The following is a 25,981-nucleotide window of genomic DNA, read 5'->3' as shown; positions in this document are numbered from 1 at the left end:
GTTCAGTTTCTGACTTCTGCTACCTGCCTCCCCATAGGCTTTGGGAGCCCCAGTGGCCTGGGAGCAGGTGAGGCTGGACTCTTCCCAGCAAGTGGGATCTGGGGGTCTGAGGAGGCAGGGCAGCGGCAAGGAAGTAGGAGACAGAGCTGCCCTGCCCCTGTGTGTCCCCAGAGGGGGTGAAAGTGGGGCTCATAGGATGACCACCCTGAGGCCCTGGCCCAGGCTCTGCAGAAGACTGAGAGTAGGGGCTCTGGGGTCCCCCACCTGCTCCTTGTCCTTGCTCCCCAGTTCTTGGAAATGAAAATGGGCTGGGCACCCAGTCAGGTGAGACTGGGGGAGATGTCTCCTGGCTCCACATCCAGGATGTCCCTTCCCTGTCTCCCACCAAGGCCTCCGAGCTGAGGGGCAGGTTTGGGGTGATGGGGAAATGGAGGGGACGTTTGGACCTCAGCTTCTCTCCCTCTTCCCGCAGGCCCTCCGGCTCCCAATGGCTATACTGCAGGTATGCGGGAGGCTGAGAGCTGGGTCTCCTGGCTTGTCCTTGCCTAGGCCACTCCTGGAAATCTCGACTGCCCCGTCTCTCAGGCATGGGCAGGGTGTGGAGTTGCCAAAGCCAGGCGGTCTCCCTCAGGCCCTATCCTCTTGCCTAGATGCCCTGCCCCTCCCTGTCTTCCAGAGGCTGCAGCCTCACCAGGAGAGGTGGGGAAGAGGGAAGAGGACCCCTGGGATTTTGGTTCTAGGGGCTGGGGCTGGCTCACATCAAGGGGACAGCACTGATGATCTGCTGGATTCTGAGGGTCTCTGGACTCTGCTTTGGGGAGGACAGAATGAGCACACTCCTCAACCCCACCTCCGGCTATGCCCCTCATCCATGTCTCTGCCGGACCGCGGAGGGGGTTTGAAGTCCCAGAGGCCAGCTGAGGGCTGGCCCCCAGGGCTGGCCCCCAGTCCAGCTCTCACCACCTATCCCACCTGCTTCATCTTGCTTCTGCTTCTGTCTCACCAGGATATGGAAACAGGCTTGCAACTGGAGCCTTCCCAGGAGTGGGGGACCAGCCAGGTGAAGACACCTGAAAGAACCATGGGGGGTGGGGCTGGACTCAGAAGGGGACAGTGGGGTTCTGAAGGGAGGGCAGGGGCTCATGAGGAGCGTGAACCCTTAAAGCCAGGTGGGTACAGAGCTCTCTGGCCCCTTGTGTGTACTACATAGCCAGCAGCCCTCACCTGTTCTCCCAGGATGCGGGGTAGTGATGGCTGGACCCCCTGTGAGTTTGCAGTCCCCTCCCAGTGACTGCCCCTTCAGTGGCCTGCTGATGCCACTCCTGGGGCTGGGCTCCCGGAGAGGGGTGCTGGGAACAACAGCCTAGACGCCACACTGGCCAGGTCCAGGCTCCATGACAGAACAGCCACGGACCCCTGGAGCAGGAAGGTGTGAGCTGGAGATGTGACTGGGTGTTGGGATTCAGGGAAGCTCCAGGCTGCCTATCCTGATCCGACACATGCCTGGTGGGGCCTCCCCTTACTCCTTCCAGCCCTGACTCCCAGGGCTTGCAATGGCAAAGGGATGGGAGCTGGGGCCTTCTCAGGAGTGCTGGCCCAGCCAGATGAGAACGCTGGGCCCAGCTGGGCATGAGGAGGGAGAGGCAGGGACCAGGAAGACGGGAGGAGCGAATCAGGGCTTTTCATTTGCCTTTGGCTCAATCTCCGGCTCTTCTCTAGGCCTGGAAGAGGGTGCAAAGCCTCAGAAACCAGGTGAGCCAGACCCTTCCCTGCCCTCCCTGGCTCTATCCCTCCCCACTGCACTCCTCACAACACTGCTTTTCCCCTCCAGGATACAGCCATGGATATGGTCTGGGGGCCCAAGCAGCTGAAGCTGGCCAAGAGAGAGGTTAGGGTCATGGGCCCTAGTGAACGGGTTCTTGGGTACTCAATCATTCACCCACTGCGCCCTGTGTCCCTGCCCAGCCTGGCCTGTGGGACTAAGTCCCACCGTGCTCATAACCAAACAGCCAATAACGGACTGATGTTGGGCAGGGGCAGGGAGTCACAGGAGCCAAGGAGAGAGGGGTGCTGACAAGCCCCAGCTGTACCCCCACTTCAGCGCCAGCCAGATTCCCTCGTGTCCCTAAATCCAACCTGCAGCTCAAAGTGACTTGGGGCCAAATAAAGGGGGGAGCCTGGAGCTGAGTTTCTGGGGGCGGCCCTACCCACCTGTCTCCTCCATGGTTCATTGGGGGTGGAAAATCCCAGAAGCCAGGTGAGGCTGCCCTGCTTCTGTCCACTCATCCTCCCTTGCTTTGCCTGTCCTCCCCAGGTCCCATCTCCCCTTATTCCCTTTTACTGTCTCCCCAGAATTTGGCAATGGGAATGGGCTGGGAACTGGGGCCTTCCCGAGAGCTGGAGTCCAGCCAGGTAAGGACTAGGGGCTTTAGGAATGTAGCAATCCAAGAAGGCAGGGGGACGCCACCCTCTTGCCTCCAACTGATCTCATTAAAAAGCAAACAAAGCAACTCACTTTTTCAATAAGTCAGCTCACAGCTGCACCTGCCGTGGGTCAGCCAGGGCTGGCACAGAGCGAGGTGGCCTAGCAGGAGAGCTGGGGTCCCATAAACACACCACAGCTGTGACTCACGGGAGGTCAGAAGGGTAAGACACAGGAGCTGGCCAGAGCCAACATGACAGTGACAGGAGGCCCAAGGACCTAGGCAGCTAGAAGCAGCCATCCCCAAAAAGAGGCTGAGGCTCCTCAGCTTGGGGCAGAGAAAGGAGGGGAGGAAAGAAAAGCTGCAATAAAACAAAGACAAAAAATTCCAGAAACAGATGAGGGAAGGCCACATGTGAGGGGCCACCAGAGCCACAAGTGCAGGCGTGGCAGAGGCCACCAGGACCATTGCTGCAGGGGTGGCTGGAACTGCCCAAAGGTGGGGGCCTCTCACAGGTGCTGCAGCTCTAGGCTGCCCCCAGGGCCAGGCAGGGCAGGCTGGGGTTCTAGGGAGACAAGGACCCCATTGGGTCCCTCACTTGCTCCCTTACTCTCAGGCTACGGAGGAGTGCTGAAGCCTCAGAAGCCAGGTAAGCCTTGCCCCACCTGCCTCTCTGGCCACCTCCCCTTGGCCTCATTCACCACATCAGTGAACCCAGCCCTGTGAAGCTGCCGAGGCTAGGATGGGCCAGCCTCTCCCCAGCAAGGCCTTAGAGCAGGGTGGAGGTGTCTCTGGGACACCTTTTGCCCCCACCAGGGTCCCAATCCACTTGCAACTTGCTCATTCCTCGCACCCCATAGGCTCCTCAGACCAGAATGGCTATGGGGCAGGTCCCAGGGTGACTCTGAGATGGAGTCTCCTGTCATGTCCCCCAGGCTGTGAGCCCCACTCCTGCTTCTGCTGCTGGCCTCCCTCAAGTCCAAGCTCTCCGCACTCTCAACCCATCTCCGACAGTCCCCCAGCATTCCAGGAGGGGCCCGGGAAGGCTGAGAGCCCAGCAGAGGAGGGCAGGGTGGGGTGAGGATGGCTCCAGAGCTTTCCCCTGCCTCAACGGGGACAGAGTCAGAGCTGGGGGGAAGCCTTCAGAACTGCAGGCTCTGATTCAGCCCAGTGGAGTCCCAGGTCCCCAGCTAAGCTCTTCCTTTCCACACAGGCATGGCCCAGAATGGATTTGGAGCAGGTAGGAGCAGGGTTAGGGAGGGTTGGGGAGCTTTGGTGCTGGGGGCCCTGGAACACTCATCTGCTCCTCTCCTCCCAGGCTTTGGAGGGGGCAGAAAACCCCAGAAGCCAGGTAAGTGTTGTGCAGGTCTGACTTGGCCCAGGCACTCCGGAAGCCACAAGCACTCAGGCCTCTTTCCTTCCCCAGGACACGGGACTGGCCTGCCAGCTGGGGCTTTCCCAGGGCCAGGAGCCCAGCCAGGTGAGAACAGCTGAAACAGCGCAGAGAGCTGAGGGCAGACCCTGACTGGTGGATGATGGGAATGGCTGACAAGAGCCCGGCTTCTCCCCACAGGCTATGGCTATGGATGGGCAGTCCAGCCGGGTGAGTGCCCTGGGCCTGGGTCCTGCGGGGTTGAGGGTTGGGGGACCACAAGTGTAGAGGGCGGGGGTCAGGTCAGGAGGGGCAGGCTGGAGTCAATATTGGCCATGCTCCGTCTCTCCAGGTGCTGGAGGGAAGGTGGGTGAGACTGCTCCCTCTGCTGCAGCCTGTGGCTCTGGCCCAGGAGGACTCAGAAGTGGGGCGATGGGGCCTTGCCTCTCAAAACAGCCAGGGGCCAGGCAGGGACAGGGCTGGGGTTCTGGGGATCCCAGCAGCTTCCTCATCTGCTCTTTGCCCTTCTACCAGGCAATGGAGGGGGCCTGAAGCCCCAGAAGTCAAGAGAGCCCCTTCCCAGCCTGCACCCTTGCTCTCCAGAACCCTAACTTAACGAGCCCTCAGCCATACCCTGCCTCTCAGTACCTTCTGGGTTCTGGAACCAAGCTGGCGGGGCGCTGAGCCAGGGGAAGGTTGGGTGGGGGTGAAGTGCTCTCTCCCATCCTCTCTACAACCTGTATGGGGCAGGTAAAAGGGAGGGTACCCAGGACCCTGGTTTCTTTCTGGGCCCAAAGCATTCCCCGCCCCTTGGCTTAGGGGCATTCAACACCCTGTTCACCACCCCCACCCTACCCCCACCCCACAGGTCTGCCAGCTCAGAACAGCCATGGATCAGATACTTCAGGGTGGGAAGGCTGGGGCACAGCAAGCAGAGCACGGGGCAATGGGAAGCCTCTGCCCCGAGAGCCCTTCCCCTGTCGGAGGGTCCTCTCTGGGCTCCTGTCCCAGAGGGCCAAGCTGGCACTTGAGTGGAGATGGCCTGAAGCAGAGGGAGGGGCTGGAAGCTGTGGGTGTTCAACACGGAGGGGAGAGGGACGCAGCTTCCCACACTTCCTAGCCCCCACAGGGCCTGGCTGGGACCAGGCAAGCAAGGTAGGTGTGTGGGACGTCAGGGGCCCTCACCTGCTCCCCTTTTCTCTGCAGGTGGGAAACCTCCCAAGCTAGGTACGCCCTTTCCTTCACCCTAACCCCATTTCTCCCCTACCCTGAGAAACCACCAGCTGCCCCTTCCACTCCCTTGACCCCACTGTCTTCCCAGGGTACAGGAATGGCCTGGGAGTTGGAGCCTTTGCAGGCGCTGGAGCCCAGCCAGGTGAGAGGGGCAGGCTGCAAAGCAGGGGAGGCCAAGGAGAGGCCTGTCCCTCAGGCCCTCACGTTTACCTGTCTCCCCAGGCCTGGGAGGGGCAGGGAAATCCCAGAAGCAGCCAGGTGAGTCATGGTTGTACCCCTCCCTGGGTCCTGATCCCACCCCCGTGCTCACAGCCTCCTCTCCCTCCCAGAGTACCTGCCAGGGAACAGGCTGGGGCTCCCACCAGGTGTTTCTGGGGCTCAGCTTACTCAGAGAGCAGGGCTTCCTCTCCTGCAGCTGAACGGGCCTCTCCATCTCTCCCCAGGCCTGGGACGAGGCATGAGCCCCCCAAAGACAGGCAAGTGAGAGAAACCATGTCCCTCTGCACCTCCTCCTGATGCCCCCACCCCCATCCCACTGCCCTCCCCTTGATGCCTTTCCTCTCCAGGATACAGCGCTGGCAACGGGCTGGTGGCCCAGCCAGGTGAGGCCCCGGCCCAGCAAGAAGGATGGGTGGCTGCGAGGTGGAAGTGGCTGGTTGTGGGACAGTAGGATCCCCATGCTGTTTGGGTCACCTGTCTCCCAGCAGGCTGTGGCCCTTGGGACCTGGGCTCTCTCCAGCCTGGCAAAGCACCTCCTCCAGGAGCCCGTGTCTGCCCCCCAGGGTTCTCACAGGTTGCTGGCTTGGCTGTGCTGAGGCGCTGCTGGGCTCTCATCACTGTACCCTTCCCTTCCTCACCAACCCTAGGTCCCTGCAGGCCTCCCATGCCAGGGGTCCCTTCAGCTAAAGCAGGTGGCTGGGGTCTGAAGTACCAGCCCCCATCCTCCATGCAAAGTGGAAAGCTCTCAGGTCAGTGCTGTGGGCGCCTTTGTCTTGCTGACCTCACCACTGAGCCTCAGAAAGTGCATCGGCTAAGGGAGGGCCAGGGTGGCCGGGTTTCAGCTCTGCACTAGGAGCTGGGTGGACTGCCCCATGCACCAGGCTCACTCTTGTTCTCTCTCTCCAGTACCAACCCCGGCTACCCAGTGGGGACTGAGACCTCAGAAAGCAGGTGTGCATCTTGTGCCCACAAAATCCACAGCCAAGAGACAAATCTTAGTTTGGTTCATTCTCTACACCTTTCCACTTGGGGGTCCCTCCACTGTCTACCTTGTTCCCTGGGCTGTCTATTAGCTATTCAGAGGTCCGAAGGCCAGGAAGTCCCTCCTGGAGTTGACCTCGATCTTACTTGCTGCCCCCTAGGCTCCTTCCTGTGGGCTTTGACCCCTATGGACCCCTATGGACAGGGAGCCCCTGGGGTCCACCTTAGCCCCACTGAAGCAGGGAAAGTCGGGCCCTCCTTTTACCTCCACTTCCCTCCCAGGTTACCAGCCTATGCATGGCTATGGACCCCCAGGACCAGGCCCAGAACTGGGTGAGCGGGTGCTAGCCTGAGGTCCCTCCCTGCACTCCATCCTACCCCTTCCTTTTGCCAGCCCAGGAAGGGGAAAGCAATGCCCCTGCCCTTGTCCCTGACCCATGGTGTCCTCCCCACAGGCTTTGGTGGTGGCCTCCCCACAGGCTTTGGTGGTGGCCTCAAGCTGCAGAAAGCTGGTGAGCCCTCTCTCCACACCATCCACCAGCCCGCTCTCCTCTTTCCCATCTGCACTTTCTGACTACCCTGGGCTTCTGGGGTGGTGTGGACAGGTGTGATCCAGTCTCAGGTGAGGGGATAGTGGTGAGCAGTCAGTCAAGGCAGACTTCCAAGAAGCGGTACAGGAAGATGCACCCTGGGGCTAGTGGGCTGAGGGTGAGTGGACACAGCTCAAGGCCCCCGGAGGTCTCTACTGGGCTGTGAGCCATGCCATCCCTGCCTCTCCTCACTCTGGTCCCCTCTAATCTCTCTCCTGCAGGTTTTGGTTATAGAAGAGCAATTCTGGGACTCTTTCCTGATGCCCACCCACAGCCAGGTGCCTGGGGGGCTGGCGTGGGACAGAGCACCAGGCTGGAGGGGCAGGGGGCATTGTGGGAGGAGCGTCTCCCTGATGTCTGTCCTTCCCTTAGGGTTTCCCAGGGCCTATGGCTTTAGGAATGGTGAGCAGGGCCCAAGGTGGGGGCGGTGGGGGGAGACCCCCATGAAGGGGGCTGGGCAGGTGTAACTAGGATCTCTCACAGGGTACACAAATTACAGAGAGGAGGCCCCTGTGTACTCCCAAGTGGCAGTGGCAAGCCCTGAAGGAGATGGTGAGAAATGAGCTATCAGGAACCAGCTGGCACTCAGCAGGGTCAAGGGGGCCGGGCAGAGAGGGTGGGCACTACACGGTTTCATGGGGTGGGCTGAGGGTGTCGAGTACCCATGTCAGCCCTTCTCCTGCAGGTCAGGCCAGGGACCTTATGGGTTCACCTTGGCCTGCCAGTCAGCTCTGGGCAGGCGGCAGTGTGAAACCAGGATATGGATACGCAAGGCCCAGGAGCCAGCCAGGTGCCGCAAGGGGAAGCATGCATGGTGGTGGGGCCAGAGGGGAGCTGTGTGCTGGGTGCAGACAGGGAGGGCAGCAAGGGCTGCTCAGCTCCCATTCTCCTCCCTTCACCCCAGGGCCCTATGGGCAGTTGAGACCAGAGCTGGGTCCCAGGCCCTTGGGTGAGTGGTAGTCTCCCTGGACCTGGAGAGGGGGTTGGGGCACTGTGGGCTGGGCAGAAATCCATCAGTGACTCAGGCTTGTCTGCCCATGCTTAGGGGCCCCTGAGGTGAAGATAAGCAGCAGTGACCAGCCTGGAAAGAGCTACCAAGGTGAGGGGGGAAGCCCAGGGGCCCAGCACCTGTACCTGAAGGGTCCTCAGCTGTCACCCCTCCTGCTGCACAAGGGGGACCCCAATCTAGAGAGGGACACCAGCAAGTGACTGCTGAGTGACAGACAAGGGAGGAGGGAAGGGGCTCTCCCTCGGCCGTGCCTCTCCTCATTCCTCTGTCTCTCCCCAGGGCCCTGTCCTCCTGGGGGATGCTGAGCACCAAGGCCCCCTGTATCACAGCTGGAACACTGAGCCAGCAAGGCCTCTGGGCTTCTGGCGCTGCCTGGCCTGCCGTCTTCCAGCCGGAAGCATGAATAAAGGCAATGTCTTTCCCAGTCTGCCTCTGCGTGTCAACTGGGGTGCTGATTGGGGTGGGGTGGGCTCCCAGGCACCTACAGATGCTGGTGTGGTTATATGCCAGGAACCAGGCTCCTGACAGAAGAGACTCCATACCTGTCCTAGCAGGTAATGGAGCCATGGCCCAGGTAGGGGACCTGAACACAGAAAAGAACACCTCATTACTTGTATTTATTAAAGCTATTAAGCAAAATTCTCTTATTCCTTAAGCCTTTATAGATGGCGTTCCAGATGTCTTTATATGGGTTGCCAACTATGATATTAATCTCCTTTTTACTTTGAAAGATTAAAAAAAAAAAAATCAATTGGGTTGAGAGTCCGAGATGGACAGGCAGAGCGTGCTGCACCCACCTGGATGAGCAGGACCAAGCCAGACTGAAGCAGGACTTGGTCCAAGTGTCCCTCAGTGGTGGCAGGACACCCCTACTTGCGCCACCGTGGCTGCCGCTCACCTCTGCAGCCAGAGCAGGGATTTGACCGTAGGCATTCCCATGAGATACGGTGTATTGACTACTAGGCCTGGCCCTGCATGCTTTTGTTTTCTACTTGAAAAGCAGACAGAAGAGGCAGGAATAGCTTTTACAATCAGAGCTGGGCCAGGCGGAAGCCAGGAGCCAGGAACTCCATCTGGGTCTCCACACAGGTGAGCCAGCATCTGCTGCCTCCTTGGGTATGTCTGAGCAGGGACTTCACTCCAGGGACTCTGCAATCAGATGCAGGCATCCATCCTGGACAGCAGCTTGGCCCACCACGCCACAATGTCTATCCTCGCCATCATTTGATTAATGCTCACTCAGTGTTCCCCAGTGTATCGGGAATGATTAGCAGACCTGACTGAACTCCCTTGGACATTTAAACAGAGATGATCAATGCAACCTACTTGGTTCTCCTGTTTCTCTAACGAGACAGAGGCATAAACCACAAACATCTTCCTAAGCATCTACGGGCTCTGCAGCTGAATAAAGCCGACTCAGCACCTCAGACTTCCCAACCGTGCTGGACTGGTAAAGCCACTGCCTGCTACCCATCATCCCATCTGGATCCTGGTTGTGTCCTAGTTGCTCCACTTCCCATCCAGCTCCCTGCTAATGGCCCTGGGGAAGTGGTAGAGAATGGCCCAGATGCTAGGGCCTCTGTACCCACGTGGGAGAACTGGAGGAGGCTCCTGGCTTTAGTCTGACTCAGCCACTGCAGCTAGCAGATCTCTGTCTCTCCCTCTCTCTAATGTTGACTTTCAAACAAATAAGTTTTAAAAATTAAAAATCTAAAATTTTCATTGGAAAGGCAGATCACATTATGGAGAAGGATAAACAGAAAGAAAAATCTTCCATCCACTGGTTCACTCCCCAAATGGCTGCAACAGTTGGAGCTGACCTGATCCAAAGCCAGGAACTTCCTCCGGGTCTCCCACGTGGGTGCAGGGTCCCAAGGCTTTGGGCTGTCCTCCACTGCTTTCCCAGGCCACAAACAGGGAGCTGGAAGAGAAGCGGGGCCTCTGGGACACAAAGGCATACCTATGGGATCCCAGCGCTTGCAAGGGGGAGGATTTAGCCATTAAACCAATGTGCTGGATCCAATAAGTAAAAATACTAAAAACAGCCAGTCACTAACCCCATGTCAGTCTCAGGGCTGCTGGGAGCTTCCTTTCTTCACCCCAGCATCACACTGCCGCTCAGACAAGGACATTCCAGCAGAGAGCAGCCTCAACACTGAGTAGTACTTCTGACCTTCGGTCCAGAGCCTCCAGAATCCAAGCTGACCACTTCCAGCACCACACCTTCTTGTAGACTGCTTTTAAAATATGCTTTCTAAAAGGTTTATTTATTATTTGAAATGCAAAACAAAAGAGATATAGGGATCTTCTACCAGCTGTTTCACACCTCAGATGGCTATGACAGCCAGGGCTAGGCGAAGTTGAAGCCAAAAGCCAGGACTCCAACCAGGTCTCCCACGTTGAGGACAGGGTCCCGAGCTCTTGGCCTTCCAAGTACATGAGCAACGAACTCAGTTGGAAGTGCAGTAACAGGGCTCAGACTGTCGCTTCGACACAAGATGACGTGGATTAGCCTACAGCACCACAGTTCATCTTTTTATAGCATGAGATACTTGGGTTCAGGTGTAGACACGCTCCACGGGAGATAGTCACCTTCAGGTGATTCTGCCAACATTCTTGGAATTCCGGCCAGATTTCACTCAGCCTACGTCTTCAAGGACTTTCCCCCCCTCACAGAATCCGTGATTGCTTCTCCGTAAGGACAGAACCTTGTCTAGCCCTGTTCCCCTTCACCCCAAGCATGCAGGAAACTGCATCCCAAGGTCTTCTACTGGAGAACAGAATAATGGCCTGCACCTGCTCACAGGGCCCACCGAGCAGAATGTACCAGCCAGCACAGGGTGGACATCTCTTAGCCTTAGGAAGGAAGTTCTGCAATCATTATTGCTCTTGTAAACTCTGTATTGCCGTTTCAGTACCTTGTCCTGTCTCTCCTCTTTTCCTTGAGCTACCAGATTTCGTGCACAATTGGTTCTTGGGAACCAAATGTTGCTTTTGAATTGTTATATCCTTTTAAAAATTATTTGTATTTGAAGGGTATATTTTACAGAAAGAGAAGGAGAGGCAGGCAGTCTTCCATCCACTGTTTCACTCATCCAATGGCTGTAACTGCTGGAATTGAGTTGGTTTGAAGCCAGGAACCAGGAGCTTCTTCCCAATCTCCTAACATGGCGGCAGGGATCCAAGGACTTGGGACATCCTCCACTGCTTTCCCGGGTCATTAACAGAGCTGGATGGGATGTCGAGCAGCAGGGACTCGAACCAGTGCCCATATGGCACCCATACCTGCGCCACAGGACAGAGGATTAGCCTACTATGCTACTCACCGGCCAACTAAATTGTTACATGCTTTTACCTTTGTAAGATGACTAGACGGAAATCTGCTTAGATGTTCATCCGCCCACTGGGGCCACAACGACTAAACAGTCAGACAGTCACAGTTTCCACATCTGCTGTGGAAAGGAGCCGGGAATGCCGCCCTTCAGGCCAGGCGAGGGCGCCCACTGCGCGTGTGCGGGGCTGCTGAGGGGCGGGGCGGGGCGACGGCTCCGAGGGCACTGATTGGCTGGGACCAGGCGAAGGCGGGAAGAAGCCCATGACATCCATGGCGGCTGAGGAGCCGCGGAGGGCAGCTTGTGGCTGCCGCCTGGAGAGGGAGCAGCAAGCAGGCGCACTGAGCTCTGATTGGCTGAGGCGCGGCAGTGAGCGTCTCCGATTGGCCAGGGCGCTGGAGCGTGGCCTCCGCGGAGGGAACTGGGCCGCGGGACGCGGTGCGCGCAAGGCCCTGGGGTGGCGGCGACGGCCAAGCTGGCTGTGCGACTGCCCCGCTCCCGCTCGCACCCGCGGCTCGGCCGCGCCCACTCGCGGCTGGGCCGGGCCCGCCCGTCGCTGCGGCTGACCCCGCCGCCCACACCGTCGCTGCCGCATCCACCGCTGCCCGGCCTTCCGCCCGGCCTGAGCGCCGCGTCGCCGCCGCCCTCGGCGCTCGCCCTGGCCGAGCTGCCGCCGCTACCTGCGCTCCCGCTGCGGCCCGAGCCGCTGGCGCCCTGGGGCCCCGGCGCCTACCTGACGCTGCCGGAGCTGCCGCCCGAGGCCTGCGCGCCCGCGCCGCCCGCCGCCGCGCTCGCCCTGCAGGGCCTGCCGCGCCTGCCCGCGCCCGCCCCGCCGCCTGCCCACCTGCCGCTGCCGCCGCTGCCCGAGGCCGCCCTCGCCGCCGCGCCGGGGCCCGTGGGCGCGCGCGGCCGCCCGCCCCTGGTGGGCGAGTTGCCCCCGCAGCCGCTGCCGCCGCTGCCCGCCAGACCCTCGCCCTTCAACTTGCTGGCTCCGCCCGCGCCCCGCGACCCCTGGCCGCTGCCCGCCTTCCCCCCGCCCCTGCCGCCGCCGCCCTTCTTCCTGTCGCCGCCCTGCTGATGGCGCGACCCTCGACAGGAGAGGCAGCGGGCCGGTGAGTGGACGGCCCGGCCTGCACGGGGGCCTGTGCCCCTCGCCACCTGCTCCGCAGGAGGACTCACGAGGCCTGGACGAGAGCCCAGCTGTGGAAGGGAGACGGGTGTCGGTCTGGAAGGAAAGAGCAAGCTTGCAAATAAATTCGATCTGTGGTCCGGGCTCGCTTGGTTTTCTGCTGCCTTCGCCGGTGTGGGGGCCGGTGCGGGTCAGGGCCGGGGGCAAAGGGGGAGGGACGTAGCACGTGTGGAAGTGTGAATTAAAGGGAAATAAAAGCCTAATGGCTAAAGTCCTCGCTTTCCACGCGCCGGTTCTAATTTTTTCGGGCCCGCTTCCCATCCAGCTCCCTGTTTGGGACCCTTCACCTGTCTGGGAGACCCAGAAGAAGCTCCAGGCTCCTGGCTCCGGATGGACTCAGCTCTGGCCGTTATGGCCCCCTGGGGGGTGAATTAGCGGACGGAAGGTCTTACTCTTTGTCTCTCCTCTCTGTACTTCTGCCTTTCCAACAAAAATAAAGAAATCTTAAAAAAAAAAAAAAGCCAAATGAGAGGCTAGGGTGTCCAAAATACCCCACCCCCTTTCCCCATAAATCGTGAATGCCGCAGGGGCAGGGAGAGAATGCGAGGTGGAGATTGCCCAAGATAAAGCCCCCGGGGAAGGTCCACAACTGGCAGGGCTGGGCAAGGCTGAGCCAGGAGCCCACAGCACAGGCCAGGTCTCCCTCCTGGGTGGCAGGGACCAAGACACCTGAGCTATCACTGGAAGGGGTGTTCTAAGGTCGCTGTTCTAATCCCGGGAGCCCCACTTTCCATCCAGCCTGTGGCCTGGGAAAGTAGTCACGGACAGCCTGAAGCCTTGGAACCCTGCACCTGTGTAGGGGCCCTGATAGAAGCTCCTGGCTTCAGACAGCTCAGCTCAGGCCATCGTGGCTGCTTGAGGAGTGAATCAGCGGACGGAAGATCTTCCTCTCTGTATATCTGCCTTTCCAATAAAAATAAATAAATAAAACTGGAATGGGAGCTGAAGCCAGGTTCTGAGCCAGGTACCCACAGGGGTGTCTGCTGTGACTGGGCCCCACACCACCTCTACCTTCCTCCTATCAGACTGTCCAGGGGCCTAGCGGCAAGTCATCCCCAGCTGAGTCCCTATTCAGTCCTGAGTGAAACTCCTGCTGTCTCCCCTGGCCCTGCCCCCACCCCTGCCTGGCCAGTTTCTGGTTCAATAAAGTTCTCTTTGTTCTCTGGGTGGCCTGGGCTCAGGTGACATCCGCTCTCGCACAGGCTCTTCTGCAGCAGCTCAGGAGTGGGCCTGGCAGCCAACCTTGACCTGGGAGGCCCCCAGTACAAGGGCTATGGGACTATAGTAACAACCCCAAGCATAAGTCTCTTGCTTCACAGATCTGGGGTCCTTAAGCCCAGACGTAAGGTGTGCCCCACCCCCACCTCACCTTCCTTGGCTGGTCCGCATTACCACTGGACCTCCATATCTCCCCGTCTCCCATTGGACACAGGACTTGCCCTAATTCCAGGATGATTGTATTTGAGATCTCCAGTTGCATCTGCCAAGAGGCTCGTGGAGTCAGACTGCATTCCTGGGCTCCGGAGCTTGGTCTCGGGGACCATTATCCCATCCCTACAGACAGTTTCCTCAAAGCCCAGCAGGTGGTTCCAGCTCCCAGGACTGTGTCCCCTCAGAGACCATGACCTTTGGCACCAGGACCTGGATAAAGCAACCACTGGCAAAGCCAGAAATAGAGGGTGGTCATTCCTGTTGTGGGGACGATGACCAAGGTCCTACCCATCTGTACATGGTGTCCACTCTGCACTAAGGAGCAAGGAAGACTATGGATGTGTGAGGAGACTGACCGTGGGACCCACCCTCAAAGCTTGGCCATAGAACTGTTGCTGGCTGTTGGCTGAGCAATGGGGCAGATAATAAATAAAGTTATTTGCTAGCTAAGCAACAGTCCTGGACACAATCCTCTTGTCCCAGGCCACACGTACGGCCACGTGCACAATGGCCCTGACTGCCCTGAGCTTGACAGGCAGTCCTCTCGAGGCCTGGGGACTCGCTGGTACCTGCTCACATTGGGGTTTCAGCCTGGGGTGGGTGGTGCAAGAGGGGCTCGGCCCAGGTGGGCAGCTGACCCCATCATGAGTCCTGGTTAACTTAAAGCAGCCAGCTTTACATTAGGGGTCTGGCTTTGCAGTAGGCAGGACCTCTTTCTGTGGGTTCAGGTAGTCAGATTCCCCCCTCACACACCGTGATCCTTTATCTGTAAAGCGCCACCCTGAGCCAGCTTCTAGACATGGACCTCTGTGTGTAACCTGCCCCTTGGGCTTGGGGAGTCCAAGGCACTGGATGCTGCCTCCTCTGTGGTGCTGCCCTGCCTGTCCATGTCCCTGAGGTTCTCCCAAGGAACCAGCATCCATCCAGTGCAGTCGTTCCACAAAGGGAGTGTTGTTAAAGGGGAAGACCTCAGCAGCTCCCCCTTCACCGCCTCCCAGGGTACCTGGTAGGGAAGACGCCCACCTCCCACTGCTTCCCTCTCTCTCAACTGAGGGGTGGGCGGTGCAAGGGATTCCAGCCAATCTGAAGTGCCATTGAGATGTTAACCACGCAGAGGGGTGCCACCTCCATATCAATGATGTTACATTTGAAGCCCCAGCCTTAACTCTTCAATCCCCAGGATCTGACTGCATCCAGGATCTGACTGCATCCGCCCTGCCCCTCCTGCAGCACTGCTTGGCACCCTGGAGGGGTTGGGAAGTGCACAAACCACCCAGAATGACTGCCATAGGTTTGTGGGTCTAGCTGCTGTGGGTCCCTAACATGGCCTGGGCCCAGAGGAGAGCTAAAGGCCGAGCACACCCACCCACTCCTGCATCCACCCATGAGTGGTTCCTCCAGCCTCCCTCGTCCCGAAGCCTTGAGATGGGCTGTTTTGTCTAGTCCTAGAGGCCAAGAGTGTGTGTGTTTGTGGGGTGGGGGAGTGTTCATGTCCACTTCCTCCAAGTGACAAACTCTGTGCACAGTGGCCTGTCCCACCTGCTTGAGTTGGACATATTGGACCAGAGCAGGATTAGGGTCTGCAAATTTGGATCCTCCACAAATTGTGTGTGTCACACACGTGTATATACACACACAATGAAAATGCTCAGGGTCTGGAGTTGCCTGGGTTGCTGGGGGTCAGCCTGAGACAAGACCCAATTTAGGATTTGCCAGGACACAGGATGCAACAGTTAACCTAGGAGCGTGCCGACCAGCTGGGCTGAGTGGAACCCCCAAGGCTGTGTGAGACGGGTTTTTTCAGGGCTTGCAGAGGGTGGTGGGGTGGGGGGCCCTTTCCGAGACCCAGGCTGGCTGCCCAACACCTGCCCAAACCTGTGTAGCCAGATTCCTAGCAGCCCCCAAAGGCAGTGAGGGGGGAGCCTCTATTTGCCCTTCTTTTTAGCCATACCCACCCTTCAAGCCCTGGCCCCACCCCTAGCCTCCCAGCCTTCACCAGCCTTCACCCTGGCCAGCCTCTGCCCACTGCTCTCCATCCTCCCTGCTGCCACCGATCCTGCCCCATACACGGGGAGCCCCAGCTGGTTGGAGGCACTGGGGTGGGAGAGGAAGCGCCCTCTTGATCCTCCCTTGCAGACCTGCGGAATACAGGGTGGGAGACCCAAACCCCAAACGCTTTCTGGGGTCTCACATTCCTTGGCGAATCTGGTGAACGCCAGAACCTTCCAAAGACCACTAAAACCTACGCCCAGCGCCCATGTTCCCACCCTTGGGCTCTGACCCGGAACAACCACTAAAGTTAGAGCCCTTGGTGAAGGCTATTGCTCCCCTGTGTTAGTCCCTCCCTGCCCCTCCTGTAGCACTGCTTGGCACCCTGGAGGGGTTGGGAAGTGCACAAACCATCCAGAATGACTGCCATAGGTTTGTGGGTCTAGCTGCTGTGGGTCCCAGACATTCCTGGTTCACTCCCCAAATTCCTACAACAGCCAGTGGCTAGGAACTCCTCCCGGGTCTCCCACGTGGGTGCAGGGTCGTCTGTACAGAGACCACCATCCACTGCCTTGTCTGGAGCATCAGCAGGTTAAGGCACCACCTGCAGTGCTAGCAACTTGGTTAACTCCACTTCCGGTCCAGCTCCCTGCACAAGTCCTTGGGACCCTACACTCACATGGGAGACCAAGAAGAAGCTCCTGGCTCCCATCTGGATCATCTCAGCTCTGGCCATTACAGCCAAATGGAGAGTGAGCCAGTGGATAAAAGACTTCTCCCTCTATCTCTACTTATCTGTGTAAATCTGACGTTCAAATAAAAATAATAGGTAATTTTTTGGGGGGGGAGCCTGGTGACATAGCGGCTAAAAGTCCTCGCCTTGAATGTGCCGGGATCCCATATGGGCGCTGGTTCTAATCCTGGCAGTTCCACTTCCCATCCAGCTCCCTGCTTGTGGCCTGGAAAAGCAGTCCAGGACAGCCCAAGGCTTTTGGATCCTGCACCCATGTGGGAGATCTGGAAAGAAGTTCCTGGCTCCTGGCTCCGGATCGCCACAGCACCGGCCATTGTGGTCACTTGGGGAGTAAGTCATCTTCCTCTCTAACTCTCCTCCTCTCTGTATATCTCACTTTGTAATCATAAATAAATAAATCTTTAAAAAATATATATAATTTTTAAAGTGAAGAACCAGGGATTCAAATAAGCTCTTTAATTGTGGGACATTGGCATCTAAAACTACCACAAAGTTTGCCCCACCCAAAAGGGTTTTTGCCAAGAAAGTCAGAGACTTGACCACTAGGATCAGGAATTGAGCTTTGATCTGACATGTATGACTTCCAGACTGCCCTTGGAAAGAGATCTTTTTTTTGTGAAGCAGAAGGCAGGGTTTGGGGACACTAGGTCTCACGCCGCCCCCCTTGGCCACTTCCTCTAGAGTCCAGCCACCCCGTTATGCACGGGTGAAGGGAGCTGGGCCCCGAGCTGCACCCCTGCCCTGGGTTCCTGCCTTTTCCCCTTCCTTGGCCCCCTTCACACTACAGGTCTGGGTGTGTCCCTCCCCCACCTCCACAATGGGTTGTTTCTCTGGGGGCCTCTGGAAATCTTCAACAGCTCAGCTCAGCCCCCCAGTTTCTGCAGTACAGGTAGCGAGGGCACACCTTAGCTGCAGGGACTGGCAGGAGGGAGGTTTTCTAGGTCGTTGCCAAGGCAATGCCACCTGAGCTGGCTGCCAGGCACCTGTTGCCAGGGGAACCCTGCCAGCGGGGCTCTCTGGGGAGTTGCTGTGAGGGCCCCAATGGCTGAGACTGGAGACAGATCAGATTCCGGAGTCCTGGGTGTGCGGGTGGTGAGGGGGGTAGGGGAGAGCGATACTGGGGAGCTGGAGCTTGTTTGCATCATGAAAGACAGTGGGGCCCGGGGGTGGGAGGCCAGGGAGGAGGTAGGCCCAAGGGGGCATGACTGGGGACCCTGTGATACTTCTTGTATCCCAGCCCATTGTCTTTAGCGGGACCTGGATTCCTTATTTGGCAGTTCCTCCTAGGTCTTCCCAGATCCTTTGTCCCTGTTTCCTACAGGCTGGGGAGTTCTTCCCCTCCCTGACCCTCAGGTCCCCTCATTCCACTCCCTGCCCACGCACTCCAGCCCCCTCCTCTCAGTCGCTCAGGTTTCCCCACTGGCAGCCTCCACAACCTAGCTCCGCTCCTCCCCTGCCTGGGCCTTAAAAGCCCTGCCTGCTGCAGGAGGTGGCACAATCCCCGCTGGAACCCAGAGAGGGAGCAAGAACGGGCCAGCAGCAAGAGGACGCAGCTCCCCTCCCAGCCTGGATGTAGCCGCAGTACACCTGACTGACACGAGCCCCTGCGAGGACACAAAGCCAGGCTGCTGTGCAGGACGGTGAGACGGAAGCCCGGCCAGGGTCAGAGGCACCTTCCCAGGAGGCTGCAAATGACAGAACAGTCCTAGGTCTTCCTGCTCTCTGCACCAAGCAGGCCACCGGGGCTCAGAACGTGTGGCTGAGGGCACAGATGGCTTCGGCAGGCCTGGAGCTCCTGGGGATGACCCTGGCCGTGCTGGGATGGCTGGGAACCCTGGTGTCCTGCGCCCTGCCACTGTGGAAGGTGACCGCCTTCATCGGCAACAGCATCGTGGTGGCCCAGGTGGTGTGGGAGGGGCTGTGGATGTCCTGCGTGGTGCAGAGCACGGGCCAGATGCAGTGCAAGGTGTACGACTCGTTGCTGGCGCTGCCCCAGGACCTGCAGGCTGCCCGCGCCCTCTGTGTCGTTGCCCTGCTGCTGGCCCTGCTTGGCCTGCTGGTGGCTATCACAGGCGCACAGTGCACCACCTGCGTGGAGGATGAGGGTGCCAAGGCCCGCATCGTGCTCACAGCGGGAGTGATCCTTCTCCTGGCCGGCACCCTGGTGCTCATCCCGGTCTGCTGGACAGCCCACGCCATCATCCAGGACTTCTACAACCCGCTGGTGGCCGAAGCCCTCAAGCGGGAGCTCGGGGCCTCCCTCTACGTGGGCTGGGCAGCGGCTGCCCTGCTTATGCTGGGCGGGGGGCTCCTTTGCTGCACCTGCCCCCCAGCCCAGTTGGAGCCACCCCGTGGGCCTCGGCTGGGCTACTCCATTCCCTCCCGCTCGGGGGCTTCGGGGTTGGACAAAAGGGACTATGTGTGAGGTGGAGGCGTGGGCTGCAGGCCACCTGCTCCTTCGGCCAGCCTCCAGATCCAGACTGCCTTCCACCATCAGGAGCCTCACCCTCCTGCCTACTCAGAAGCTCAAAAGTGGACACTGCCTCTTGTTGGCTTTCTTCAGGGGCAACTCTCGTGCTCTTGTTGGGTGCCCCAACCTAGCACTGCCTCTTCCAAATAATTGTTTCCTCTGCTGGCTAGGACACAGGATACCCCTCTCCTGCCCAGGAACCTGAGCCTCCTGGATCCCATGCTTTCCCTACCCAGCCACCACCTACTTAAAGGCCTAGACCACACCTTCTGGGAGGGGTCAGCCCCCCTCCTCCACAACAAGTGCACATGGCCGTGGAGGGCCAAGGTACTGGGAGGCCACAGGTGGCAGCCCAAGCACTTTGGGCCCTGTCACCCATCTGGGAGTCCTGGGTGTTGTTTCAAGTGCCTGGGTTCAGCCTGACCCAACTCTGATTATTGTGGGAATTTGGGGGATGGGTCAGATGATTGCAAGCTCTCGATCCCTTGGTCACACTGCCTTTCAAATAAATAACTCTTAAAATCATAGCTGGATTTCCTGATTGTTGCACCCCAGGTGGGCAGGAACAGTTGGTGGCTTTGCCTGAATGGGGACTTGGGCCATGGCATCCGAGCCAGGGTGCACAGGACAAAATGTGGTGTGTGATGTGTGTGCCCCTCCCTGACCTAGCCACTCAGCAACAGGGCACATGAAGCACATGACCTTTATTCAGCCAGAGATGTGTACACGGACTGCATCGGCAGTGAGTGGGGGTGGGCAGTCTCTACAGCACTTGGGGGCACCTGTGAGGAGGGATGGGGGGCGGTCAGAGACCAGACAGAAAAGTCCAGCTCGTTCTTCCAGGGCTGAGAGGTGAGGCCTCTGCACGTTGCACAAACCTGCCAGGCTGGGGAGGGACTGTGACCGTCCCTGCCAGTCCAGGAGCTCGTGGGACAGGCCACTCTGTCACAAAGCACATCAGCAGTGGCCTTCACTTCCACAGTAGCAGGGTGGCTTGCAAGGCAGGAAAAAAATGCAGAGGTGAGAAAGAAACACAGGTAGAGCCCAGATGGGAGCCTGAGCCATCTCCTTGGGGTGCCCCCCAAAAGAGCAAAACATACAGAAGATCCAATCCCAGAATGAGACACCAGCTGCAGCTCTCAGGGCTCTGGCCCCCCACCCCTCAGACATAATTCTTGGTGGGGTATTCGGAAGGGCCCCGGGGCGTGGTGTTGGGCACAGATGCTGAGTAATGGGCCATGTAATGGCTGGAGCTCCGGGACCCACCAGAGGGACAGGTGCAGCAAAGGAGCCCCCCGCCCAGCATGAACAGGGCAGCCGCTGCCCAGCCCACGTAGAGGGAAGGCCCCAGCTCTCGTTTTTGGGCTTCGGCCACCAGCGGGTTGTAGAAGTCCTGGATGATGGCGTGGGCTGTCCAGCAGACCGGGATTAAGATCAGAACCCCAGAAAGAATGAAGACGATCCCAGACGTGAGCACCAGGCGGGCCTTGGAATCCTTGTCCTCCACGCAGGTGGTGCACTTGGCCCCAGCGAGGTAGACCAGCAGGCCAAGCAGGGCCAGCAGCAGGGCAACGACACAGAGGGCACGGGCAGCCTGCAGGTCCTGGGGCAGCGCCAGCAACGAGTCGTACACCTTGCACTGCATCTGGCCCGTGCTCTGCACCACGCAGGACATCCACAGCCCCTCCCACACCACCTGGGCCACCACGATGCTGTTGCCGATGAAGGCGGTCACCTTCCACAGTGGCAGGGCGCAGGATACCAGGGCATTCACCCAGCCCAGCAGCGTCAAGACGATCCCCAGGATCTGCAGGGCAGCGGAAGCCATGGCGCGGGTGACAGTGTGGCACTGCATGGGCAGAGAAGCAGAGGGATGTTCAAGAGGCAGTGGCAGTGGGTACCACCCGGGACGCCAACGGCCTGCAGAACAGGTCAGCATGGGGCTGAACAGGTCAGCATGGGGCTGAAGGGCGGGCAACATCAGTCCCAGCAGGTGTACTATATAACCAGCCTGTAGCCCTGCAGTAGTTCAGCCAAGTAGTTCGGCTCCACTCAGCAGGTGCTGCAGCCAGGCCTGGCCCGGCCCTGGCGCGGCAGGTCCCTGGAGGAGCGCTCCCTTCTCCAAGGCTAGCCCTCCGCTTCTAGGGGTCGTAGGGCATGCCATACAGGTAGGGCCCCAAATGCCAGGCCAGGGTCCTCCCAGGAGGTTACTGCTGCACCACCCTGGCCTGTGAGCCTACTAAGAAGGCAGTTAGTACTTTCAGGGGTGCAGCCCAGGCTCCCTATTATTTAAAATTTTTCTGGTTCACAGCGCACCTGATCCTCCAACATCCCCACCCCTCCACTCGCCAGTGCCGCGGACCGTCGAGGGAGGGTGCAAGCCAAATCTTCATTCACTTTCCCAGGGGCTAAGCTCACGACTTCGGGGGATGGGGACCGGGTTTCCTCCTCTGAGTGAGCGCATACCCTAGCCCCCTTCTCTTTCCACCCTCGGCAGGCTTAGTCCCACCCGACGGCTGGGCCGCCCACCTAGGGAACCAGGCCGCGCACCTGTGGAGGGCCTTAATGGCGGCGCGGCCAGCAGGGTCGGATCCAGCAGGTGAGGGGGAAGGGCGCCCCGCCCTAGAAAGGCGAGGCAGGTGGGGGAGGGGTGTCCGGAGTTTCGGTGCCTTTGTCTCTAAGGAGGGGGAGGGGCGCTTAACCTCCTCGGGAGCCGCCGCGGGACCCCGATGCCGCGGCTTTAGGCGCAGTACCCCCGGCCCCGGGACTCGGTCGGCCCCGGTGGCCGCCGCCGGACGCACAGCCCAGATCCTGCGCAGGAACCCCGACCCGCGCCGCCCCCACCCTTGCGCGCAGCCTCAGGCTTCTCTTAAGCTCACCTGCAACTGGAACCGGCGAAATTCCTAGGCCGAGTGTGGGGATGCGGGCGCAGGCGGGGGTCTTAAAGAGGTGTGACGTCACGGGACCACCTCTCCTGGGGAGGGGCAAGAGACCCTGACCCCGACTGCAGCGAGTACTGGAATTCCAGCCCGGACAGAGGGGGGCGCTCGGTGGGCTGGTGGCTGCGCCCGCCGGGGTGCGCGTGGTCGCGGACTCAGGCAGGCTGCCGTGGGGATGCGCAGCCGAGGGGAGGGCGCGGTGTGCTAAGACAAACGGGGATGGGGTCTCGGCCCCAGCGTTTCCTCGCGCTGGGACTCGGGAGCGCCCCTCGCCCTCCGAGGTTCCTGTTCCCACTCTGCAGAATGGAGACAGCACGTGTCTAACGCACCAACCAAGAACTGCGTGTATTTATTTTCTTTTTAAAGATGTATTTATTTTTATTGGAAAGTCAAATCTACAGAGAGAAAGAAAGATGTTCCGTCCGCTGGCTCACTCCCCAAGCGGCCACAACGGCCAGAGCCGAGCAAATCTGAAGCCAGGCGTCTCCTATGGGTCTCCCACGTGCGTGCAGGGTCCCAAGGCTTTGGGCCGTCCTCCACTACCTTCCCAGGGAGCTGGATGGGAAGTAGAGCGGCCGGCGCCCACTTGGGATCCTCGCAAGGCGAGGACTTTAGCCACTAGGCTACCGCGCCAGGGCCCCCCCCAGTGGGGTTTTATGTTGTTATTGTTATGTTTCCGGAGTCCAGACAGCAGCGGCGCACCTGCTTCGGGTCTTCCCTGCCTGTCAACCCCGATCCACAGCCCTCGGACTCGAACACGCGGAGCTGTGGGCAGAGCCTGCGTTGCCTTGCCAAGTCTGGGAGCGGCGGGCCGGCGGGGCGGAGCGTCCCGGGGCACACCGGGGCGGGCGGAGCGCGGACCCGCCCCGGAAGGCGGGGGCGGGCGGGCCCTGGGTCCCCGCCGGCGGCCGGCGGGCGCAGTCGGCGGCTGCCGCGGGACGCGCACCATGGCTAGGCGCTCGTGGCGCTCCTGGCGCTCCTGGCTGCAGCTCCTCGTGCTCGGGCTCGGGCTGGCGCTCCTACGTGCCGCATCCGGGGAGAGGGCGCCAGGTACGCGGGGATCAGCGGCAGCAGAAGGACTGCCCCGGGGACTGGGCGGAAGTGGGGGGACCTGACGGATACTGGGGTCTGGGGCCCGGTGGTCTTCAGGAGGCGCAGCCCCTGCTTCGGGAGACCCTATCCCTCTCTCAAGTTCATCCTCGTGTATATTCGGGCTGGGTTTCTCCGCCTGTGCAGTTGTTGGGGGGGGCGGTGTCTGTCCCCAAAGTCCGGACTACAAGTGGAGAGAGAAAGTGAGTTTGAAGGCGAAGTGTGATGTGGTAAGAGAACGCGCCCTGACTGGTCAACTCGGGGACTGTCCAGCAGGTCACCGAAGAGTTAGGGGAGTATGTCGGGAGACATGGGGGCCTGTGCCCTCTATACCATGTGGGGTGCCCCCTTCCATCCGGTGACTTAAGTGCCCAGCTATGCGGGGGGAGGGGCCGGGGTCGGGCCCGGTGCCCAGGAGTGAGTCACCCGCTCGCAGCCAGGCGGGGGGTTATGAGGTCCTAATGCCTCCCCTCCAGCGCTCCTGGGCGGCCAGGGTGGGGGAGCCTAATCCCCGGTCAGGCCGTGCGGTCACCTGTGAGGAATGTGGGGGGAGGGCGCCGGTGACTCACGTTACTGACTGACCCTGACCTCAGCCCCCAGAATAGCCGCGCCCCACCCCCAGTTCTGACCCACCGCCCCCTCCCCAGGCACCGCCCCCTGCTCTCACGGCAGCGCTTGGAGCACGGACCTGGACAAGTGCATGGACTGCGCGTCGTGCCCGGCGCGACCGCACAGTGACTTCTGCCTGGGCTGTGAGTGCGGGACGGGGCGAAAGGACCTCTCGAGTGGGAGTGGGATCTGACGGGAGTGGGGAGAGGCCGACCTCTGACTTGGGTCCTGCCTGCAGGCGCAGCGGCACCTCCCTCCACCTGGCGGCTGCTCTGGCCCATCCTGGGGGGCGTCCTGAGCCTGGTTCTCGTGCTGGGGCTGGTTTCTGCCTTCCTGGTCTGGAGAAGGTGCCGCAGGAAAGAGAAGTTTACTAGTAAGTAAGCCCCTGTCCCGGACCCTGGGTTGGCATCTGCTTGCCGCCCCCCTGCTCAGCACGCGACCCTCTTCTTCTCTTGCAGCCCCCATAGAGGAGACCGGTGGAGAGGGCTGTCCCGCCGTGGTGGCTCTGATCCAGTGACCGAGGGCCGTCTGCTGCCAGCAGGGCCACACCCATTCATTCATTCGTTCCTTCTCGAACCATCCCCTGCCACTCACACAGGCTCCTCCAGCTCTGGGAGTGGGGCACCGGCGAGGCGCGTGGATCACTTCAGCCTGCCAGGGTTCAGAGCTTTCCCAGGGGTCCGAGGGTCCGTCTCTGGCTCCAGGACCCGCACAGAAACAGCTGACACTGACTAGGAAACTGCAGTATTTGCACGAGGGTTCCCCCCCACCACGCCCACTGATTCCTGGGGGCCAGACTGACCCTCCCCCCAAGTACTGAGATTCTGCACCAGGGTCCCAGTTTGGTGGTGGGGAACCCACTCTTAACACTAGGGGGCTGGCCCTCTAGGGGGGCTGTCCCTAAAACACAGACCTCCCCAACCCGCAAAGGGGGAGGAAATATTTATTTTGGGGAGAAGGCTTGCGGGGGAGGGAGGATTTATTAATAAAAGAATCTTAACTTTAAATGGCTTGGAGAGTGCCCGGTCGCAGCCTGCCGCCCCGAGCTGCAGGAGGGAGTGAGGGAGTGAGTCAGCGCCGCGGGGGCGGAGGCGGGGCCCTGACTCACGCATTCTCAATGCCGGGGCCTGCGGCACGAAGGTTTTCCAGGGAAGACCTTGAGAGAAAGCCCCGCCTCCAGGCCCGGCCGGCCCAGCCTCCCCAGAGGCCCAGGTTCCAGATGAAAGCCAGTTTGTTCAACAGTCTTTATTATCCAGGTCTTGGGGAACCACCGCCTCCCTCCCCGCGCTCCCGGCCCTCCCATCCCAGGGCACCCTGGGGCTCAGCATCTTCAGTCCTCGGGTCAGCAGGTGGATGCCTGGGCACCTGGTCCTTTGGTGCTGGTGGCTGCTGGTCCCTGGGATCCACACGCTCAGGGCTCTCTCCCGTCCCCAGTGGGAGCGGCAGGGGAGGAGGGCGCAGGAGGGTCCCCCAGCCTCAGCAGCCGCAGAGCCTCAGGGATGAGGTTCCCAGGGTAGCGCCAGAGAAGCACTTCAGAGCTGGGGCTCCTGGAATGAGAGAAGACAATGAGGGCCTGGTGCTGGCTCAGGCTGCTGGCCTTGCCGGGCCAAGCTCCCAGGAGCACTGTGCAGGGAGCCACAGGACGCAGACCGCTGCAGGCTGGGCCTGGCGTGGCCTGAGGACCCACCTGACAGGAGGCAAGGCGGGGGGCAGAGCCACAGGGGGGCTGCAGTAGGGGTGGTCGTTGTGCAGGCTGAGTCGGGAGAAGTGGGTGGCCATGTTCTCCTCCGACAGGAAGTGCTTGCGCAAAGGTTCCCTGGGGAGACAGGGAGACAAGCAGGCCCTGCCGGAGCGCGCCCGGGTGCTGCTCCTTGCTGACGGAGAGGGGGCCCGGGGCACCCACCCTCTGGGCCCCTTCCTGAGGAGCTGCGCCTGCAGCGCTGGCCAGGCTCCCGCCCCCCCCACCTCGGTCCGGTCATGACTGTCCAGCCGCCGTCATAGGCCGGGTCATCCGGCAGTCTGCCTCGGAGGTGCCCCTCTCCACGACGTCCGCATACCAGCCCTGGCAGGGGCCCACCCGAGCGCCACCACAGCTCACCTGGCATCCAGGCCGCGACCGGTCCCCAAGGTGGCCCGGGGGTCGCGCAGGGCCCGACCTCGGGGGCCTCGCTCCAGGGGCGGCTGCAGGATCATGAGGGTGCGGGGGCTTGCGGGCAGAGGGGTGGGATCCGGCGGCGAGGGGCGGGCCTCTGGGGGCGTGGCCCAGGCAAGGGGTGTGGCTCTAGGAGCGCGCCGCGCAGGAGCTTCTGCGCAGGCGTGTAAGGCGAGGCACCGCGCGGCCGGAGGGCGGCT

General features: G+C 60.4%; 4 protein-coding genes across 5 annotated transcripts; 2 read left to right on the top strand and 2 right to left on the bottom strand.

Annotated features, from left to right (window-relative positions):
• Window positions 1-18,293: 18,293 nt before the first annotated feature.
• Window positions 18,294-18,947, top strand: LOC121152056 (claudin-9). The gene has a single exon (XM_040973975.1). It carries the CDS (start codon window positions 18,294-18,296, stop codon window positions 18,945-18,947), a length of 654 nt encoding a protein of 217 aa, XP_040829909.1.
• A 1,207-nt stretch (window positions 18,948-20,154) lies between these two features.
• LOC121152055 (claudin-6) lies at window positions 20,155-20,820 on the bottom strand. The gene has a single exon (XM_040973974.1). It carries the CDS (start codon window positions 20,818-20,820, stop codon window positions 20,155-20,157), a length of 666 nt encoding a protein of 221 aa, XP_040829908.1.
• A 2,058-nt stretch (window positions 20,821-22,878) lies between these two features.
• LOC121151891 (tumor necrosis factor receptor superfamily member 12A-like) lies at window positions 22,879-24,443 on the top strand. Its single transcript, XM_040973744.1, has 4 exons — window positions 22,879-22,981; window positions 23,668-23,772; window positions 23,868-24,002; window positions 24,088-24,443. The coding sequence occupies exons 1-4, from the start codon at window positions 22,879-22,881 to the stop codon at window positions 24,144-24,146; spliced, it is 402 nt and encodes a 133-aa protein (XP_040829678.1). The 3' UTR covers window positions 24,147-24,443.
• A 422-nt stretch (window positions 24,444-24,865) lies between these two features.
• On the bottom strand, window positions 24,866-25,977 carry LOC121151735 (host cell factor C1 regulator 1-like). Of its 2 annotated transcripts, none has more exons than XM_040973486.1 (3): window positions 25,728-25,977; window positions 25,317-25,472; window positions 24,866-25,176 (listed from the first exon to the last, which is right to left on the bottom strand). In XM_040973486.1, exons 1-3 carry the CDS (start codon window positions 25,820-25,822, stop codon window positions 25,041-25,043), a joined length of 387 nt encoding a protein of 128 aa, XP_040829420.1. In that variant the 5' UTR covers window positions 25,823-25,977; the 3' UTR covers window positions 24,866-25,040. The 2 variants fall into 2 exon arrangements, with proteins under 2 accessions (XP_040829420.1, XP_040829421.1); XM_040973487.1 differs by having other exon boundaries at window positions 25,317-25,445.
• Window positions 25,978-25,981: the final 4 nt, after the last annotated feature.

Source organism: Ochotona curzoniae, unplaced genomic scaffold, assembly GCF_017591425.1.
Source record: "Ochotona curzoniae isolate NIBS_2020 unplaced genomic scaffold, NIBS_Ocur_1.0 contig_2321, whole genome shotgun sequence".
NCBI classification, from domain to species: domain Eukaryota; kingdom Metazoa; phylum Chordata; class Mammalia; order Lagomorpha; family Ochotonidae; genus Ochotona; species Ochotona curzoniae.
This window is presented reverse-complemented; position numbering and strand designations above follow the sequence as displayed.